Below are 23,074 nucleotides of genomic sequence, written 5' to 3'. Positions count from 1 at the left end.
CCTGTGCCGGCTTCTTCTGAGCCACTTATCATCCTGATTCAGCAAAGCAGGTCTCATACGCTACATTTCTTCTTTGGGATGGACTCTGACAATTAATAATGACGCAAGAAATTAAGTTAGTCACTCCTACCAGGAAAAAAACCTATTATGACTACCTACAGGATTCCAGTGGCCTTGACTCCTCTACTGATACCTGCCTTGTCTCACCCCAAGGCCTTCCAACTGGGGAAAGTGCCTCCTTCACAATGATGATGCGGAAGTTGGACGAAGTTCTTTACTTCCAGCTCTCCACTTTGGAGGTCAAGAGCAGCATCCTACCCGAAGTCCTCCAGCCAGGGCAAACCAATTTTGAACACCGTTCTCTTCATTTGTTGTTGGGTTTTGAGTCTCATGTTGACTTTTTCAATGCATATCCCTTTTGGCTGATGTACAGTTGCTCAGTTCGACTTTTTACTTTGAAGTTGGTTTTGTTGGTGGCCATTACCCGAACTCAAAGGGTTGGAGAAATTCAGACCCTATCAGTTTGTCCATGTGTCATAATTTTCTACCCTGAAAAGTCGGTTTTCACACTTGCTCATCCTTCTTATCCATGGTGGCGTCTGCATACTACATGACCAGTATATTAGACTTCCATCTTTCTGCCTTCCCCCACATCCAGCCCAGGAGAAGGAACATTTGAATAGGCTGCACCCGGTTTCATACTACATCTACTGCATGCAACAGAGTTGACAGTTGATGAAAAGCTTTATTTTTGGTGTTGCAGGGGCTTAATATAGCAAGGCCTTGACACTTTCATGTTGGGCAATCCTTTATATCAAGATCAGCTTTTTCCTGGCCTGCAGAGACCCTCCAGAGGGCATTTGTGCTCTCTCCATCTGGGCCATGGCTGCCTATGCAGCCTTTCCAGAGGTGTTTCAATAGACATCTGCTGGGCAGCTACATGGTTGACCTTGCCAACCTTTTCAATGTGTTACTGTCTACATCTCTGGCACACTGTGACGGGTACGTTGCCTGAGCTGTGTTGCATGATTTCAATGGTTAACCAAAACTACTGTGTCCTGCTTCCAGCGAGATAATGACTTGGGATTCAGTCAACGAAATTTCTGGGGGATACATAGTTTTCTCACAGATTTTGCACCTTCCACTCTGCTCCCCAATGAACAAAGGCTGTGATTGGTAAGATCTCAAGTTTTGCATATTTATTATGTACTGCACTAGTCACTCTTGTGGCTCTCTCAGCCCCTCTCTGGGGCACAGAATGTTTTTCAGGAGCTGATACCAACGCACTGGTTGGTCTCTCACATACCTCGGTGACAGAGGCAAAGTTAAAGCCGGAGCCATGTGGCACCACCTGACCGCTCTGGGGGAAAACATTCTCCAGACCGATCTGTAACCTAGAAAGAGTATTAATACAGCGAAGAATCCGTGGGGAGATGACGTAGAAATCAGAAATATTGTTAGAGAAGTTCCTATCTTTTTTTAGGGCTCGCCTGGCGTTGGAGCGCGAAGCGCTCCCGCCAGCGAGTTCTATAGTCACCTTCCTCCCTGCCAAGGGAGTGTGAGCTGTGAACGAGCAGCTCTAGACCTGTGAACGAGCCGACTCAGGTCCGTGAACGCGCGGGAACGTCAATGTGCACGTTCACGCGCATCACGCTCCTGTCCTCCCGCGTCTCTGCCGAGGCGCGCTCCAGGCCGACTTGCGGTGTGCGTCACAGCGTGTTCCAGCGGCCGGAGGTAGGTAAGTGAGGGCCGGGGGGGGATTTGTTTGCTTGTTTGTTGCTAGCTTGTGATTAAATGTTTTTTTTAATGAGGGCAGACAACAGGAATCGCCCGTGTTGTGTGGCGATCTTGCGGCCCCTGTGAGAAGCGTGGCCTTGGAAACTGGGCTTCACATGCGTGGGCACTATTTTCGCTGAAACTTGTTTTTTTTGCTAGCTCCGCCATTGCAATAGGAGGCGCAGGGATCAAGCTGGAATGAGGCAGGCACGTTTGTGGGCTGTGACACTGCATGTGATTTATAAAATCATGAGTGGTCCAACCTGTAATATGTTCATTTTGGGTGTACGGAAGGTGAGAGAGGGGTGAGGATGCTGTTGTGTTTTGCATTTCTCTGGAGGTGTATGGGTGTGTTGCACGTCTCTTCCCCCGTTGCCGCAATTCCTCGGCTGGTATGTGTGTTAATGCCAGGCACATGTCAATGTAGCTCTTGGATGGGTAGTTTCCAAGCACTGTTACCAGCAACCTGCGAGATTGCTCATTCGGTTTATGCTCCTGCTACAAAACTCTTACATTACAATGCAGTGACATTATTAGGAACACATTTTTTACTTCTATTTGACTCTGCGCTGCATACAACTCTTTTACTGGTTCTAAGAGCTGTAAATAATAGCTAGTTACATTTCTCGTGTGTAGCATGCTGAGAGCGCTGCGTGGGTTCTTGCCATTGACCTCGTTGCTTGAAAGTCTGTTTATCAAGCAATGAATTACACACTTTGTTCTCAGAGCGAATGGAACCCCCCCGCCCCTCCCACTCTTGAACGCTCCCACCCTCCACACTAACTGTTGGGAGCCCGGAGCTGCCGCCTGCTCGGTAACACACTCTGCGTGTCTTACCACAGTTAAATTTCTCCTGCATTTGATGAACAAACCACTCACTAATGAGCAAAACAGTTGAATAAGTCGCTGACGTCTTTCACCAGCTCAGGGTTGATAAACATGTCCACCAAGTCTGCCAGCACCGCCGTTCTGCTTCAAACTTTCTAAAGTGCCTCAAGACTTAGTAGTGGGTCTTGTGTGCTGCACTATTACATTTTTCAGGCGTGTTTGTGTTTTAATGCATGTCCCTTAATTGTGAGCTACGGAGCTTTTGAAATTAGGGCGATGATTCCCAGTGGGAAAAAACATACACTGTTAACTATAATTTATATAATGGCAGTGATTACCCGACCACAGTGTCATGGACTGCGACCAGCCAAACATTGCTCATCCCTGCCAAATAGGGGCCATTGAGCAATGTGATAACTGCGACCCTGGAGTGACTCACTCACTGGACTAGTAAATATGGTTCTTGAGTGTGTCTGTGCAGCAGGAAAAATAATCAATGTATAGGTTCTCATGGTGATTAAGAATGGACCAAGAATTATTTTCCTTACCAGTTTTAAGTACAAAAACACTCCATTTTAGATAACTCTCCACAGGTAGGCTGCTAATAAGAATGTTTTCTTTTTGTATAGTACGTTGTGAACTCAATCACCCTCAGACACTTCTAAAGCTATAACAACCAAGCATTAGAACAGGCAGGAAGATGTTGCCAGCATTGCAAGGACAAAACAAGCATTTGCAATGCAATAGGTCTCGCATTTGCGAGAGTTTGAGCTATTGGCATTGTAAACGATAATGCCATTTATTTTTATGTTGGTTTCAAAACAGATAAAAAAGGCATTGTCATTAACAATGCCAATAGCTTAAACTTTCGCAAATGCGAGACCTATTGCATTGCAAATGCTTGTCTCTCTTGCCCCCATCGGAATTAATGGAGTCCCTTAACTGTGAACTGGAACTCTCGGCAGCACGTACATCAGTATGTGTAGTCTAAAAGAGGAAGTCTTCGTTATACACGTCCCTTCGTACCAGAAAACGATGACTTTTCCCTGAAGGTGTTCAGACGTAATCTCTTAATTGTTGCACCCTGTTGACACGGGGGGGGCGTACATATAGTCTTGCCACTTCTGTCCCGCCCCCTCCCCTGCGGCGCTTCCTCCCCTGATATAACCGCAGAAGTAGGAGCACGGATCTCTGAGCACACGCTATTCCAAGCGTATGGGAAACAGGTCCTGTCAATCAAAGATGAAGGCAAGGACCCTGTAATTGATGCTCTCCAGACGGATGCATTGTTCACCCCAACAGGCCGTGGAGGGGGGCTTCCGTGCACGAGACATGCTAATCACCGCACCAGAGTCGACGTGAGTCAGTGGCGCGTGCAGCAATGAATGATGCAAGTCAGATCACTTTGCTCTGCCCCCAGAGTGTGCGGGGCTCACTGGAAGCTGTAGTGCTTAATGTATACAGTCATTTGCATGTGGTGGGCACTGAACCTCATTTTTAGCGACCAGCACCTATTTTTCGTCATCAAACCTTAATCCGGAGTGATAGACAAAGTAAGCCTTCCAAGTTCCAACACACACAGTTGCACGGTGTGTCACACTCGCACCATGTCAGTGCGCTTCTTACTGAGTTAATATCACACAGTGGAACCTTATGTGTGTGAGTGCAGCCAGAGCTGGCCTTTGGTGCTCTACCCTGGGCTAAACAAATCAAATCTGGCGCCCCTCCCAGAGTCCTCTCTTTAAGTGTCTGTGTATGAGCATTTGGGAGGAATAGGAGGGATGTGAGGGGGCAAGATTAAGGAGCCCCATGAAAATCAAAAGAAACAAAAAGCAGACGGGCGCCAGCTTCTTTCGGGCAAAAGTGTTTAAAGCCTTCCTAGGGTCTAAGCTGTAGGGAGACTGCTGCAGGAAGCTCTACCGCCCCACTGGAGGTCGACGCCCTGTGCATGGGCCCTAGCTCGCACGGCCCTGGGTGCTGCCCTTGGGTAGAGGTGGTTCCAAGCTCACGTTTGAGGGATCTGCAAAGCTCATGCCAATTTTGGGCTTTTACATCTCCTTAGGGCATCGGGCGGTATTCTTTTTGGAAGGACTGGTAGAAGTGCTTCACTGACAGAATGCTCAGCACCAAATCCCCTTACACATCCAAGGACCCCTCCTGACACAGTTAAATGGTAAAAGCTGGCAGGTCTAAGAAAGGGAGGTAGAAAAAGGGAAAAAAACAAACTGACAAACGGAGAAATGAGGGATGATAAGGATCCCGTAAAGGAAAAGTACGTTGTAAGTGTTAAAGGAGAAAAAAAAGAGGTAGGAGCAGGTCTTTAAGTGGGACAGGTCCTACCGGCGCTCAGCACCGGCAATACTAAAAAAACAGGTGCCGAGACGGGTCCTTATCGGGCTTTCCATTTTTGCCCACATTCTCCAGGTGGATTTTTTTTAAAACTCTGCAGCAGTACCACCCTTCACTATCTTTGATGTAAGGTCAAAGAGACGCATTCTAGCTCTTTCACTGTCTCATAATTTCACAACTGAAGCCTTTTCCAAATTATATACAAGGAAGCCATAGTTGTATGTTAACTAAGCATATGAAACTAACAACAATTGACAAATTCTAAAGTCCTGGGCAAGGCCAGACGCTGCATACCGCGGGCCGCCATTATGGCGGTCGTGCTGGTCCCTGGGGCTCGGAGGAGGTGGGGGGCCACCGCGCCCTCTGAGGACGTGGTGCCCCACCTCCCCATAGCAACCAATGGGGATGCCCCAGGGGGGGCGCGAACCGGAAGCACTAGACAACGGAGCAGGTGTCTCGAGGGGCAGGGGTAATAAAAAGGGTGATTATTGATGTTTGGGGTATTTTGTAATAAAAGGGTCAGTATTTGCCGTCACAGACCTGCGTTGCAGAGAGGTGTAAAAAGGGGCGTTGCTTCTGAACACCTCTCTGCAACGCAGCTCCCTGGCGCATACTGGAGGTACCTGGTGGTCTAGTTGGCCCCCAGGGACCCTTTGGATTGAAGAGGAATTAATTCCCCAACCTAAAATGCGCCACAGGGCGTGTTTGCACACGTCACCTCAGCCCCGCCCCCTTCCTTCACCACTGTGCAAACGCGTCCCCTGGCGAGTTGTAAGTTGGGGAATTAATTCCCCTTGAATACTGAGGGTCCCTGGAGGCCAACTAGCCTACCAGGCACCTCCAGTATGCACCAGGGAGCTGCGTTGCAGAGAGGTGTTCAGAGGCCATGCCCCTTTTTACACAACTCTGCAACGCAGCTCTGTAGTCCTTACTGGAGGTAAGTGGTGGGCTAGTTGGCCCCCACGGACCCTATGGACTCAAGGGGACATAATCCCCCAATTTACAACGCACCAGGGGGTGCGTTTGCGCAGTGATGCAGGGAGGGGGCGTGGCCTGATGTCACAAGTGTGGAAACGAACCTTGTGGTGCGTTTCACGTTGGGGAATTAAGTCCCCTTGAATCCTCAGGGTCCCTGGGGGCCAACTAACCCACCAGGTATGTCCAGTAAGTGCCACAGGGTTGCATTGCAGAGAGGTGTAGAATGGGGCATGGCCTCAGAACACCTCTCTGCAACCCAGCTCTGTGGGAATTAAGTCCCCTTTGATCCTGAGAGTTCCTGGGTCCAACTAGCCCATCATGTACCTCCAGTAAGCACCACAGAGCTTTATTGCAGAGAGGTGGTCCGAGGCCATGCCCCATTTTACACATCTCTGCAATGCAACACTGTGGCACTTACTGGACAAACCTTGTGGGTTAGTTAGCCCCCAGGGACCCTCAGGATTCAAGGGGACTTTATCCCCCAACTTAAAACGGCCACAGGGCCTGTTTGCAACACATGTCACCTCAGGTCCCCCCTCCCTTTACCAGTGTGCAAATGCACCCTATGGAGCGTTTTAAGAGGTAGTTTTAATCCCCCTACCCTATTATGTTCTAGGGATTTACAGAGGAGGTCATGCTAATCACAGGGGTACCCCAACGCATAGTGTTCCCTAGTGTATGTAGGTGTTTTCACTGTATTCAAAGTGTCTTTTAGCATAGCATTGGCTCTAGGCCTGGTTAGTCAGATTCAGTTACCACTAGTACCCTTCTGAAAAAGTTGTGGGCACAGGAGGACTTCCTGATCCTCTGTTGGTTCTTTCTGCACCTCGCTTCTTCTTCCTGCACTTTTCACTGTCTTTGTGGACTTCTGTTGCTTCTTTCTGCATTTCTTTTTTTCTTTCTGTGAGTTGTTTCTTCTTTCATCACATGTCCTACCTCTGTAGGCATAGTTAGAAATTAGCATTTAAAAAAACCTTTGAAATTCACTGAAAAACCATAGGTTTCAGGCACGCTGTAATTAGAAATTAGCATTTAAAAAACCTTAGAAATTCACTGAAAAAAAACATAGGTTTCAGGCACGTTATAGTTAGAAATTAGCTTTTAAAAAACCTTAGAAATTCACTGAAAAAACCATATGTTCCAGGGGAGTTATAGTTCGTTGGACAATTCACTCGTACAAAACCATAGAAATTCCCCTGTTATAGTTAGTTCAGCTAACTATAACTCGCGCACCCGCAATGCACTGCTGATGACGTCACATATTACATCACTCATGACATGGTCAGTGACATCACTCATGACATCACTGAAGACATCTCAAATGACATCACCGATGACATCTTCCGCGTGATGGAGTGGCAGACCTCCTGTCACCCTAATATAACCTTTGATACACACACTCAAAAATACAAACTAACATTTTCAAAACAATGGACATATGAATACCATTAACAACACATCTATTCAGTAATTCCAAGATCTACACACATATCCACTCATTCACCAACAGTCCTATACAGTCACTCATACATGTATTCACTCATCATATGTACTCATACACCTATACATCCTGTTACAGAACCGACACTCATCCACAGAGTTACTCACACACATAGTCACACATGCAAGCAAAGTGTCAAACGTTCATTTACTTGCATATACAGTTATACACACACCACCACATTTACTTCTACAGAAATTTACACATACTTACACTCTTAAACCATCACTTATAAAAACACATACTTATTTATACAGGAACTCTTCCAATCTCTAACTCTGACATATACTCACTTATATACACAAATACTGACATATACAAGTTTAGAACATATGTAGTTACTCATAAAGACACTATTGAACCAGTCATTCACTCACAAACACACCCATACAAACACTCATCCACCCACACAGTCCTGCATAGATACTGTCTTCAACAAATACAAACTGTGACTCACTCATTCCTGCATCTATGCACTAATAGCCCCAGCAAACCACACAGACACTCACACACTCATACTGATACTAAAAAAAAAACAACTAATAACCCATATAGACACTCATGTAGCTACTCACCAACCCATGCAGTCATTTATACACATAGTGAGAGACTGACACAGATATTTACATATTTAAACATTACTTGCTAACCCATGCATTCACGAAGATACACTTAAACAGTCAGTTATACAATCAATTTTACAAAAAAAAGTAATCCATTTATACACTCATATACCCATTTATTCTTCAAACAAACTTAAGATATAGCTATATAAAACATATTTAATTTTCAGAAAAGCACACATTCACTGGATGATGTCATCAGTGATGTCATCAGTGATGTCACTGACCATGTGACATCATCAGCAGTGCATTGCGGGCGCAGGAGTTGTAGTTAGCTGAACTAACTATAACGGGAGAATTTCTATGGTTTTGTACGAGTGAAATCTCCAACTAACTATAACGCCCCTGAAACCTGTGGTTTTTTCAGTGAATATATATATATTGTGACCAAGCTCCTTCGTGGAGCGAAACGCGTCATGGATTGACACTGGTCGAATTATTTTGGTAAAATAAATTCTTACTCTGCTTACACTTCAAGACTGTTTGCTGTGTCCTGATTAAAAAGAGGTCTCTACGAGGTCTGCACCTGATCTTTTTCGCCGTGCATTGGCGACCAGGAACCTTTTTCGATTATTTATATATATATATCTATATCCACTCGATCCTCCCGCTGAACGAAGGGACGACAAGCCACACCAGCCAGGTACGATTCAGAGTTTCTTTATTGGGCACAAAAACAGACGCGTTTCGAGCACACAGGCTTTTTTTTTTTTAACCATAAGTATTATATACAATTGTTAAGCAGACTGTATGAATATCTACATATTTTAAAAACCGTAGTTATTATACATATTTGTACAAATAAATTCACATATCTAGATACATACTTATAATCAAATTATAAATGTTTGCAAACACAAGGCTATGCTGTACAGTATTGTTTGGGTATGGGGGTTATGTAGGAAATAGCCAACTCTTGAGTAGTCTTCGGAAGATAATAGGATTATCCGCGGATCTTATGTTTGGGTGTAATGAATGCCATAGCTTGGCTGCTTGAACAGAGAAAGATGCACCACCTATGTCTTTTATTTCTGGTATGGTGGGCTTTTGAGGCGAGGTGCCAAACTTGAGTGGAGGGTTGTTTGTTGAATTTATTTTGGGTTTTTATTCCTGATGAAAAGCAGTCCTCCTGTTCCATGTATTGCTAGGACTAAATATACAAGGGCAGGTCTTTTTTTGGCATGACTGCTGCTGAAGATACCTTGGCCAAGTGAATCCTGGCAAAGCATGTTGTACATGATAATGGACTAAGAGGGAGATTAGGATTGCGGTTTTTCCGCATCCTCCGGGCCGACGGAAGGGTCCCCCGGCCCGGAGGATGCGGAAAAACCGCAGCGGAAAAGCTCTAACATGTCTGGCTGTGTCTATCAGACACCGCCAGGCATATTAGGATGTAGGTGCTCCTATGCCTTTCCACGGCGGCATTTCCGCCCTGGAAAGGCATACGGACTTTCACTTCGGGGGCCCGTTGCGGGCCCCCTGGGTGAAGGGGGTGGAGGGTGCACACGGGGGGTACCTATGGTACGCCCCTGCATTTGCGTACACAAAGCAGCAGGCACTGCGCGGTGCCTGCCGCTTTGTGCATGCAAATGCGATGCATGCATTTTTAACCTTGCGGCGGGCGCAGCTTGAAGCTGCACCCGCCGCAATGTTAAAGATAGAGGATGTGACCGCCACTCTGGCGGTCACATTCTAATCTGCTCGGAGGGAACGCCGCAGCCCACGCGGACGTTCCCTCCTCCTCAGGGGTCGCGGACGGACTCAAGTCCATCCGCGATCCTAATGGGCACCTAAGTTTGTGCTTGCTGTGCCTCAGTGATTTACATACTAGAAAAATATAGATCCTGACATGGCAGTGGTGCTTAGCATATGGGGTAATGTTGATTTAAATATGACAGTTGTGCTTTCTACACCTCCACATTATGCTCACACTAATGTAGATTCTTTTACATAGCAGGTAATAAAAAACTGCCGTGGCAATGGTTACTTTTCATATTGCTGTTCTGAGGACACGGGTATCCTGGCTGTGCCAGTAAGCAACTGAATGCCACTAATGTGTGAGAGCTGTATAAGTAACCTGCACCACTGCGGAACCCTTTACCGAAGCCCTGATATGGTTAGCAGTTCACTGGCGCACATCCTCTTCCTTCGAGCAGCAGAGATCACACCTGAGGGACAAGCATTTTAAGGAGTACTCACTCTGGAATACCTGTGCAGCACCATGGACGCAGCATCATATCATATATTAACATTTCTGATGGATTCTGAAACTGTTTCTTAGATACACTATGACACAAAGAATGCTGACCATCCATAGAATACACAGCTTCAGAAGGACAAAGATTGCATTACAGATTGGGATAGTTTACTCAGAATCAACCCACTAAGCCACCTCAGCCACAGGGGAAGATCTAACGGATTCCCGTTTTAGGAGCTGTCAATCTGGCTCATAAATCTATATATAATTACACTCGGAATGAGTTACCTCACAGGCTTCAAAAGTAATATTGGTTATATTCTAAATTAACTAACTTACCACTGCATGAAGATAACTGTAATTCCATTTTCAGATACTGAAACACCTGCAGGTATCGTGTTTTGTTTCCAGGCATCACAGTATAAAATATTGAATACTAAAACCCAAATTGCACCCCACCTATATTTTAATAAGTGTTACAACCGTTCTACAAATTAAACATGATAAAGGCTGGTTTTCTTCCTCGGCACAATTAATTAAAGAACCATTGGTGAAACTGACCCCAGGATGAACATATTCTATAGACTTTTCTGCTTACAAATTCACGTCCTATAATATTGAAACTTTCAGTATTACACTTCATTGCGTGCATAGTAAATAAAGGATAACTTACTACAGAACAGTTTCAAATGGATACAATCAGGTATGCAGTGAAATAGCAGAAGTCAGATAAACAAGGGCCACTCCAAAAGGAATTTACAACAGCATTGGCAGGAGACAGGAACTGATGAAGCTGGAATTTGCCCTGTGCTCACATCAAAAGCGTCCTGCTTTCACATCAGACTCTAAACATAACACTAAAGTGATAATTATACAGTAAAAATAGAAACACTAGCACTGAAGCTACATACTTTGTGTGCGGATGTGCTCATTGTGAGAGAGCAAAATTCAGTCACTCAAAGTGAAGTTTACCAGGGGCTGAAGAAGGCTGATCCATTGCTCCATGCCCTATGCTGTAGTAGTGGGTGGAAGCAAAATGTGAATGACACAACAACAGACCAATGAATGAATAGAGGTTGCTGAAAACCCCTTTAAGTAAGTTTATTATACATATAATTTTAGTAAAGCCAAAAGGTCTTGGCTAACACCAGACCTAAAAAGTTAAAAACACACAAGCCACCGCCCTGTCCAGAACAGCTGGCATACCTTGCAAACATCTACGCTGAAAAGTGGAAGGTATTTCACATCGAAATTGAAGATTCCAGGAAAAACTCTGTTGCAAATCGCTACTCAAGCCGTTCTTGAAATGCAATGCTAACAAATTTACCGAGCCTATTTATACCTGTGAAACCTGTATATATTTTAGTATCCTTTATTTTGTGTTCACAGTAACAAATAGAACTTTGAAATGTGTTCACGTGTATCTCATTTGTTATACAGTTCTGTGAAATAAGCTTGAGTTAACTCTGTGCCAAATAAAACAAATTACTATTTTTCGATAGGATTTTAAATTCTTTACCATATGTGTGATAGTAGTTTGAAAAGGAGTGAAAATGTGAAATGAAAGTTTATATGAGCCAGTGTTGGGTACATTAGATAGATATCTTGTAAGCAATTACTTGATTAGAAACACACGTATTTATTTTTATTTTGTTTTGTAAAACACTGACTTGTGACTAATTTCTACTTCATAATGTTGAGGATAGTGTCAATCAAATCAATCAATCAAAAGATAATTGTACAGCTCACGGCTGCTTCACGTGAAGCGTCCTGGTGCTAAAAGCTAGCAAGACTGAGTAGGTGGTCGCAGTGCAGAAGAGTGTAGCCTTTAGTGAAAAGAAAAGTTCTTAGTTCTTTTATTTAAATAGACAGAAGGAGCACTACAGAGGCTAATTGGAGGAGTGTTCGACAATTTGGATGCCAGAAACTTTAAAGATCTATATCCCCATATGGCATTGGAAGATTTTGGGACCTGCAGTAGTCGAAGTTTATTTGACCTGAACAATCTACATTGCTTGTACAGACAGAGTCTTTTTCTCAAATAAGAGGGGCCCTCACTATAAAATTCCCTAAAAGAAAAATATGGGCTTTAAATTTGATGCGAAAAATTACTGGCAGCCAATGTAACTGCTTCACATATGGCGAGATAGATTGCTGATACGCAACTCCCAGGATCAATCTTGCTGCTGCATTTTGAACTATCTGGAATCTTGGACTTAAGAAAGCAGAAGGGCCCAAATAGAGACTATGGGCATAGTCTAATTGGGAAGTTAGCAAGATGTGAACCACCGTTTTTCGCGTACCCGAGACAAAGTGCAGCAGCTTTTTTTCCTTCTTTTAAATATATCTTTATTAGCATTTTTTTCATTACTTTAACAAGAACACCTTTGTTCACATGTACAGACAGTCACATGATGTATTCAGTGTTCCCAATGACAAATGCATTGTATCCATTCCAAGCCACGCCCCCCATTTGATCCTGTTGACCCAGTATTACTTTCTAGTTGGTCTAATACCTCACCTTCTCCGTCTTCTGCATCAGGTTCGGGTCTTGTCTACCACTCCCTCAGTATCTCTGTCCATAGCTCTGCCAGTGGGTGCTTTCGGATCCCCCTTGCATTTTCCTGTATTAACCCCCTGGCTGCGGCCGGAATTCTGCGCCTGTGCGGCACATTCCGATCACGGGCTTGGTCATGACGGCTCTCGGCCGTCATCAGCACACGCCCACCGTAACTGATGACGACCGGGAGCCATCATCAGCACCGAAGGGGTTAATGCTCTCTGTTCTGCCTTGGCCCAGGTGTCAACACTATTCTCCCAAGTCTCTAAATGCGGGGCCATTTCTAGGCTATTTGTCTCCTCGCCAGGCTCAATGCAAAGTCAATGAATCTGTTGCCTACTTTTTTGGCTTTTGATCTGGGAAACAAGCCTAATAGGCTAACTTCTATGGAGTTCAGCAGGGTGTGTGCCGGTATTTTCTTTATCATGTTGAATACCTTCTCCCGAAATTCAGATTTGTGCACTCCCAGGTCATGTGAGCAAGCCCTGCATCCTTCACTCCACATCTTGGGCAACCCTGTGTCTCATCGCCCCTATAATGTTCAGCCGATGAGGTGTCCAGTATACCATGTGCACGTAATTCAACGGTATCGCTTTAAAATTAGAATTTCTGGATACCCGTCTGGGGCCATCTAATACTCTGCTCTATTCCTTGTCAGTCAACGTTCTCCCAATAATCTCATCCCTTTTCTTACGAGTATAGTCCAGTGGTTTCTTAACTGTGTCTTGTAGCGACCTGTACAGCCATTTAATCAAGTGCCTGGCCGCCCCCAAGGTTAAAATTGTCTGAATTACCCCATGTGTTTGATGTTCCTGTGAATTATTATGCCATAAGTCCCCAAATGTCTTGGTCAGAGAATAATATGTCAGAAATTGCTCATGCGAGAGATCAGTTTGTGTCATAAGGTCTTCTATGGGTATTAATGCCCCCATGAGGAAGCAGCCTCCCACTGTGGTTATCCCAGCTGTTGTCCAATCTGCGAGTTGATGTCTCACATATAGGGTGATGGGGTCGCCATATGGGATTCCCAATAATGGTATCTCAAGGGCATAGGGGTGGTCCGCCTTTGTACGACAGCGGCATCTCTTCCAACAGTATAGCGTTGCCTGTAGAAGCACGTTAGATTTGGAACCTTCAACGCTAGCTGCAGCAACTTAGCCAGTAACCAACTTTGTCTGTTTTTCAACACCTCCTCTTCCAGCAATTCTAGATTTCTACCATCCACCCACTGGGTTAGCCACTGGAGTTGGGCCGCCAAGTAGTACAGTTCGAAGTCTGGTGCACCTAGTCCTCCCTCCTCTGGCGCCCGTTGTAATATCTCCAGAGATACTCTGTTCCACCCTCCATCCCATACCACTTCGTGGAGTGTTTGATTTAGGTACGCGAAGCACGTCGACGTAACTATCACCGGCAAATTTGCAAAGTAATATAGTAGCCTGGGAAGCATAATCATTTTTGAAAGAGCTATGCGAGCCATCAAAGGTAGCTTAACCCCTTGTGTGCTGTTGACGAGCTCAGCTCGTCATGAGGGACGGTTGAGCTGCCCTTATGACGAGCCGAGCTCGTCACAGCCGTTGGAATGTTCGCACGCGGGGATAATTACCCCGCTGTGCTGAACGTTCGAAAAACGGGAGTGGTGTGACGAGCTCAGCTCGTCACGAGGGCAGCTCCGCTGTGCCTCATGACGAGCCGAGCTAGTCAATAGCACAGCACAGCGGCGCCGCGCGCGGCCCCCTCCCCCCCTCACAGCGGGGGGAAAACACCTCGCAGCCAAGGGGTTAAGTGAACTCCAAAACGGCACACAGGTTTGTACGGACCTCAAAACCGGGTCCAGGTTGCCCTCCCAGGTGCCCCAGTGTATGGAATATTTGAATGCCTATGTATTTAAATGAGCGTGGGGACCATGTCAGACCCATAGGAAGGTCCACCGGGGTCGTACCCTTAATAATAAATGGGAAGGCAAGTGTCTTGGCTTTATTAAGTTTAAGTCCCTCCAAGCTCGCATAAGTGTCTAGAATAGCTAGTGCCTGCTCTGCTCCGCAACCACCATCTCGCAGATATAATAGTGAATCGTCCGCATAAAGCGAGATTACATGCAAACCATTCCCTAGGCATATGCCCAGATAGTGGTTCTGTTGCCTAAAGGCAACGACAAGTGGTTCTATTGCAATCGTAAACAATAACTGGGACAGTGGACATCCCTGTTTAATACCTCTAGGTATGTTATTCGCTACTGACACCACTCCATTTGTGTTGACCTTTACCGTAGGGTGTGTGTACAATATTTTCACCCACCTAATCCACCTTTCTCCCAGCTCCATCTTTTCCACTGCTGTTTCTAGAACCCCCCTCTTGCTTTTTTTTTTTGATTGACCAAATTTATTGGTTCTCGAGAATAAGGTCAAAAAGGCAATTTGAAAATTGTTTGACGAATTGGCACGTGGAGCACTGAGAATGTATATATTTTATTTTATATAATGGGAACTAGACTGGATTCCTTGGTATGGGTTGGTTCATCACAATGTTTAATTTTTTCCTCATTTTGACGACGAGAGTAAGTCACTGGGGTGCAATTTAGACCAACCCAGTGAATGTTGGGGTCCTCCAAAAATGTTTTTGGCATTGCAAGAAATGAGGGGAATCCCGCCTGATGCTTGTTCCAGTAGTAATTGCTGACCTGGAAGTGGGATTCCGCCGACTGAGTGAAATATGTTGAAGTTGTCCTAGTGTAATTTTGCGACACTGGGACACAATTCAGTAGTGCCATCATATTGTCGGCTTTCTGGTAGGAGCAGCAGCGTGTTTACTCCCAGCTGGCTCTAAAAGGCCTGCTTTCAAGGGCCGTCCACTCATCTTTTGTTCAAGTATCATCCAGGTTGGGAGCCATCTGGAGCCTTAGACCTAGCAGCCAATGCAATGGAAGGCACACAGGTTTTCACTTCACAAGTACTTTAGAGAAACTATGATTTGAAGGCAGGTCTTTGCTTTTTCGACCCCGCCTTCCCCCATGTAAAAGATCTGTATGCATTGTAAGGATGCCAGTTGTATCTGTGTGTATGAGTAATTACACAAATAGCAATTGAAATGGCGGGTACTCATTTATTTGGATTTGATTCTTTTATAGTGCTACTTATCCCAGTGTAGGGTGTCAGAGTGATTTACATCACACTCAAAGAGACAATAATTCCTGCAAGTGTGTGAATCAACGTATAAGAAATGTTACAAAACAATGAGGGTTGGTATAAGGTGTAGGAGCCACATATCATTCACACTTGTTCACATTATATGCAAAGTGTGTGGTCGAGTGAACCACAAAGTCAGAATTTACAACGTGATGTAGTGATTGGGGTTATATGTACTAAGAAGACTGCATCACTACCCAAATGAACCCTTTCTTGCAAACTCAGAATAACAAAAGATTTAGAAAAAACCCAGTAAGGATTTAAATCCATGATTTTCACTATGCACGCAGCTCCTTGATTCTGGTTCATAGCTCACTGTGCTATATTAGGACTACAGCTTATGACTGGAAATAACTAAAGGATCTCTGCGTCATACGCAGTAACTCACTTATTTACTTAAAATACAAATCTGCGACCTGAATGTTGTGCTTTGCAGTAGTCATATTAGCCCTCTATGGTACTTTATTATTCAGAACTGTGACCAGACAAAACAGTACTGTCCTGGGACTGCGTTAGCCACCATGGTTATCTTGCTGATATTATAATCCCCTGAACATTGCTAGGAGCACAAAGATCTATGCAACAGCAGTGCTTTAAATGAGCAGGTACTCAGTGCCTGAACTTCTTTAATTTGCAAGGGATTTACAGGCACTTCTCAGTACTGCTCCAGTGATTTTAATAGGAGAGTACCAGCAATTCTCAGTAGCAAACAGATAGTCTGGGACCCTGAGTACATATACTTCTATATTTCCATTTCAAACACGGTGCAGCAGATTTCTTAACCCTGTAAGATATTTTAAAAAGAGCCTTTTTATGGCCAATCTAGTAAGCTGCAAGTTTTACGACCACAGTTGTCCTTGTTGCTAATTTCTTTATGGCACATTTTTGAAAAATACATGTATTAATTGACTGTTAGACTTTGCTTTTTATGACTGCCCCTTGTGAATGTACCCTCTTTCCACTACCACACCTCAACCCCCATTTTATGGGTTCTTGGAGTAAATTATTCCGAATTCCAGTACTAGTTGTCAGATTTGATCTGCTGATTCGTCATGTATTCAAAGCATTGTTCAACAAACGTAGTTTTGAACTGAGTAGAGATATACGAACTTTAGAACTGTAGGAGATGAGAAGATAGATTTATTTTCATCCACAGGCATAGGAATGAATAAAGTGTAGGTAGAATTAGGTATATGTTTACAACTCCTAAACATATTTTTATATTACTATTTCAATACCCCCAATGTTCCCTTCCTGTTTACAACTGTTTCTGCGGTCAATATAGGGGTATAAAGCTCTGTGAGTACGGAAGAAGTCTTGAAAAATCTGAATGAGGTTTTCAAGTTCCAACTTTTTAATAACGTGTATGGTTGTTCATTAGTCATTGACCACAATAAGTAGGAATTTGTGAATTGTGGTGAGTGAAAGAGGATAGCCTTTTATAGAAGGGAAGTGGGGTCATAGTGTTCTGATATTGCATCCTTTATGGACAGATCAGAAGTCAGTCTGTGAGGAGATTCATGATAAGTTCTTAGGATAGACCTCATAATTATAAAGTTGGTGTCTGCTGAATTATATTCCTGTAGTAATGTTGGTGTTGGCTATGGAGAGTTGTTTGATTTCATCAAAGATGCTTTCCGCCATTTTAGGGATGAAACGCGTTGGCTGGGCTGATGTTGGAGTATTACTGAATGATTCAATAAAAGAAAACTTTGGATTGAAACACAATTACATGGCTCCTACTTATTGGATGTTTGAAGGACTGTATTTTACAGGGGGATTATGTTCTCAAGAAAGCTCCTCAGTATCACCTTCTTGAACATTCTACTAAAATGTTTTGCGGGACTCCTTGAGCACTCACTTTTTGTACAGGATTTATTAGGTATTGTCTTGGAGCAGTTAAGCCATAGAGAAGTTGAGTGCTGTACTTGGTGACTAGGTGCAATACCACCTGTGCCTCTGTTCTTCTGCCAATACTGCTCTTTCTAGTGGTTTCTGTTATTGTCATGCAGTTCTACTTCTAGTGTGGCATGACACATACAGTGATTACATTGACAAGACCTGGGGTTATACTAAACAATTCACTCTCCAAAGTTTAGCATTTATTTATGTTGCATGCATTTTACAGTTTGAGACAGGCCCTGATTACAATGCAAGCGATCGGACCGCAGCGGACGGGGGTGGGGGGGGGAGTGTAAAGACCGCTACCTCCAACATGATCATCTGATCCAGGCGGGGCGCAGCTGGAATCGTACTCCTGACAAGAGGCAATGCGATGCAGGCATCGAGATTACGATGTCCCTTTCCGACTGCCGTTTCATGGAGGTCCGACAGTCATAAAAGGCTGTCAGAAAGGGAATTTGGAGGCCCTAAACAGGGCCCCTTTCACTCGTGGGTCACTTGAAAGTGGCCAGGGGCCACATGTGGTGCCCCCACACACATCCATATACCGTGTGCCATGCACCACATGGTGCATGGCACACAGTGCATGGATGTTCACAAAGTGCTCATTTACACTGCGGCTTGGGCTGCAACCCTTTTCCTGGGTCGCAGCTCAAGCCACAGTGTAAATTAGCACTTTCTGATCGTCACCGTAGTCATATTGTAGTTGGGTGGACGGACTGCCGGCTACTTGTCGGGCGATCTCCTGACCTCCGCAACAGTGGACGGCGATCCGACGGCCCATAGTGAGATAAAGAGATGTATCAAGAATTTCACAATAATTTTACTTTATGACAAGCTGGCAATAAAACCCAGGACTTCAGACTCAAAGATCATCAACATAGCTACAGGGTTATATCTCCGCATATTTTTGTTAAGTTGTTGGTCACCTACCCACCAGACAGGGGACTCACTTTACCAACTCTTTACACGTTGATTGCTGTGTGGATCACCAATTTATTTTGGTCACAGCAAACATAGGGTTGAATTAGATAAGTGATGCAAAGGTACCTATGTTTGTATGTCTGAGCTAAAAACTTTTAACCAACCATCCTTTTGGTAACCTAGTAAGCATGGTTCTTTTCCTTTCCAGTCAATTGTTTGTCAAGATGAAAAAATAGGAATAAAGTAGCTCTTCATGGCAGTAACAGTATACCAAATTGATTGATATTCCCTACTCCCTGCTATATTTCCCTTTCATTTAATGGACATTTACAGTTGTAAATATAATTAACACAATGTATTTTCTCTATATTTTACAATTGTTATGTGTGGTTCAAACATAAAAGCCCATTTGATTAATCTTCTTTCACTCTCCCGCACTAGGAACAGAGCCATGGCCATTCTATTTTGTCAACGGTTTCCTGAATTTTAACGTGGCGTTTGTGTTAGCACTGTGTGCCCTACCCCTAGCATCTCTTATGGAGTGCCTGCTACAGAGATTTAATGGTAAGTATATATATTTATTTACATTTTGTCATTCAAATGATTATAAGTTGTATTTATTTGGTCTCATCGAGAAATATTGGAAGTGCTGTGTTTCTGAATCGATTGAAAGGAACTTTTATTGTGAATGACATTATTTAAGGCTGGGAAGATTATGCCTCTCGTGATTGGCTTGGGAATTCTACACACAAGATTGACTGACCATGGAATTGAATGAGGCAACCCTGAAATAGAGGCCTGCATGGTGTTCCATCCAAAGGTGGAGGATAGGACAACATTTCAATGATGAATTTTCAACGCACTAAGTTAAAATAATAATGATGATGGACCCAGCATTTCCAAAAGGCGTTATGATGTAACAATATTAAATGCAAAGTAGAATTAAGGGAGTAGACCAATGTGCCTTAGAATTACAGAGGATATACCATTGAGACAGAGTTTCCCTTTCTTTTTGAAATCCAGCAACAAAGCAGGCCCCGCCCCACCATTTGAGGTGCTTTCCATGTCCTCAGCCCATTTTGGGGTTTTCTGTCTTTTGTCATTTGCCTTTCTTTGGAAACTCTCCCTTCTTTTCTCTGCCATGTTCAAGAATATTTTCTCTTGTTCATGTAATGAACAGGTCAAGTTATCTCTGTGTGCTTCATTTAAGTCTATGGTACCTATAGTCAGAAAGTATTCTCCCATATAACGTGTAACGTCACTTTTAGTATGTACAGGATTCAGGTTTCCACGTATAGGAAGTTCAGAAAAGATCACGTCATTGTTAGAATAGTAGTACTGTAACGGTCCTCTTTTATAAAACAAGCTAGCTAAAATGCTACAGGAAATTCCATATGTCAGGGGCAGGTGATGGTAAGTCACTCCCTCAGCTACAGAAGTAGGTAGCTTCATGCAGACATAGCAGTCTTCTATCTCCATAGTTTCTACATAATGTACTAACAGGTTTGCGAAAACATTCAAATGAGTCTGGTTCTTAACTCCGTGGTAATGTAGTCCTTCCTCATCTGATGCTTCTAAGTCTCGTTTTGTTTGTCTGAGTGCTTTTTCATGTCTTTCTACACTTTGTGTTGTCAGTTCTTCAGTGTCAGTAATCTGAGTAGGGTTAATATTAGTATTTTTCCTGATCATAAAAGGAATAAAAACTGTTAGTCCTATCCAAACTATTATTACTATAGCTATACTACATATACATACTTTGCAGCATGTTTTACAACAACTGCGGCTAGGTCTACCATTCACATTTGAATCAGACATTTTGGCTCAGAAGAAGTTTTCAACCCCTCTTTGTAACTTTACACAGGTAGCTTACTGTGTGCAATTTCAGGTGAGCTCGTCTTCTTCGGCAGACAGATCAGTAATTTGTTCTTCGTCACTCTCGTCAGAAATATCGAGATCCTCAAAATTCTCCAAAATCAGGTATGTCCATTCAGGATCTTGGTATTTTTCATTCAGTCTTTTTATTCGATCACTCCTTCTTTTGGAGCTCTCTCCAGTTTGCTCCGCAATCCGTGGACTTCTTCTTTTGTCTACAAGTCTCTCTTCTACTGTTTTTATTCTCAGTCTTAGTCTCTTAATATATTTCGGTTCGATATTTTTCTTTTTCTTAAGTCTTTTAGCTGGCACTGTGATTTGGCTTTCTTCTAAGGTTCTTTTATTTTCATTTGTTTGTGGCACTTCTTCTATCTCTTCCCTTCCTGTCTGACTAGTCCCATGTCTTGTATCTATTTCTTCTGCCTGGTTACTAAGCTGGCCTGGTTCAGGTGAATTTTGGTTTTGGCTTTCGAATGTCTCTGTTTCTGTGTCCTGAACACGTTCTTCTAATTCTATCTGATCCTGTTCAAGCACTTCGATCCCTTGATTTTCTTCTGCTCAAACTTTTACACTAGTTCTAGTCTGTCCCTTTTCGATTTCAGGAGTTAGTGGAGGTGTGTCAATCACTTGCTCTGTCCCTGTCTGACCTTCTTCTTCGTCCTCAGATTTGACGTGAATCTCAATGATCTGAGGGTCTTCGCCTGTGCCTATCTCGACCTCTCTATTCCACTCTCTATCTTCGTAGGTTCGCTCTCTTGTTCTGATTGGGTCTTCAGTTAGGTCGATTATAGGTATCCAATCATCTTGGCTGGTGCTCGGCTGTTCGTCATCAGCTACTTCAGGACCGACGTCTGCAGACCCCTCAGCTGGACAACCTTCAGCTCCAGGTTCCTCGTCCGGAGTTACCTTCTGTGTATGGCTGGCATGGATCCACTTGGGAACGCCTGCACACTTCACCGCTGTCGTGGTCACCAGTATAATCTGGCGCTTTTCTCCCCACCTTGGTGCCAGGCAACTCGAACGAGTATGTTTCTTGATTCTAACCCAGTCACCAGGAACCAATTTGTGAACTGGAGTTGTCGGGTTGGCGACGGCGTCTTCACCAGTCTGGCGAGAGATAGAACGCACTTGGTCACCCAGTTGCTTGCAGTACTCAAGTACCAAATCATCAGTAATGTTTAACAGTTTGTACCCTGGTACCCATGCTTGTCTCATCACTCTTCCCATCAGGATTTCATGGGGGCTCAGGCCTGTTTTCCGGTCTGGAATACTTCTGAGTCCCATCAGAACAAGAGGCAAGGCATTTATCCAGTTCATGCCCGTAGAGTCACACATTTTTGCCAATATTGATTTTATCGTGCCATTTATTTGTTCTACCACTCCAGAAGCCTCTGGACGATATGCACAGTGCAGTTTTTGTGTGATTCCAAATGCTTTACAGAGCTGATCGATTACTTCATTCTGAAAATGTCCGCCTCTATCTGATTCAATAGTGACTGGAACCCCGAACCTAGGTATCAACTCTCGTAGTAACAACTTGGCTACTGTTATGGCATCACTCTGTTTGGCAGGGTAAGCTTCCACCCATTTTGAGAATAGGCAGACAATGACAAGGACATATCTTTTCCCCTCGCAACGAGGCATGGTGATGAAGTATTCTTACAAAGGGACCCCCTGATTTCCCAATTTTCCCCAGTTCAACTACTGTTTTTTTGCCAGCGTTGAACTGTTGACACGTCAAGCATCTCTGGCAAAGGGATTCTGCTACCTTCCTGAACTTCGGGTTATACCAGGTCTGTTGAAATACCAGAACCATGGCATCCCTACCAGTGTGTGAATCTCCATGTATTAGCCTTGCCATAGTGGCGAGCAGGTGCCTAGGTAACACAGGCATACCATTTGGGCCCACAATGACACCATCCTCACGTCTTGGTCGACAACCAAGTTTCCTCCATTTCTCTTGCTCTTTCGCTGGCACAGCATGCTGCCAATCTCTCACTTCATCCCAGGTAGGCACTTCTTCAAACACCATAAGTTGGCAGCTGTTTCCAGTCCCTCCCAGTCTGATATTTATAGACATGCGATCCATAGCACATTGTTTTGCCACTCGATCAGCAAAATCATTTCCCAAAGATACAGGGTCAAGGCCCTTTTTATGAGCAACACATTTGACCACTGCCAATTCTTTTGGTAATTGGATTGCCTCTAGGTCTTGTACAATCTTTCCATTTCTAATGGGGGTACCTGATGAAGTCAGGAATTCTCTTTGTAGCCATAATTGGCCAAAGTCATGCACAACCCCATAACAGTACTGACTGTCAGTATACACTGTTATTCTTTTGTCTTTTCCCAATTTACAGGCTCTTATCAGGGCAATCAATT

General features: G+C 44.0%; 1 protein-coding gene across 1 annotated transcript in view; it reads left to right on the top strand.

The window, feature by feature from the left end:
• Nucleotides 1-23,074, top strand: part of ALG9 (ALG9 alpha-1,2-mannosyltransferase) — a 682,403-nt gene that overhangs the window by 176,626 nt on the left and 482,703 nt on the right. The window contains exon 9 of the mRNA XM_078682312.1: nt 19,262-19,384. Within this exon, the coding sequence (XP_078538438.1) occupies nt 19,262-19,384 (123 nt within the window). The remainder of the gene's footprint in view (nt 1-19,261; nt 19,385-23,074) is intronic.

The sequence above is a fragment of the Lissotriton helveticus genome, chromosome 3_1 (genome assembly GCF_964261635.1).
Source record: "Lissotriton helveticus chromosome 3_1, aLisHel1.1, whole genome shotgun sequence".
Lineage (NCBI taxonomy): Eukaryota > Metazoa > Chordata > Amphibia > Caudata > Salamandridae > Lissotriton > Lissotriton helveticus.
The sequence above is the reverse complement of the archived record's forward strand: the minus strand, read 5'-3'. Positions and strand labels throughout refer to the sequence as shown.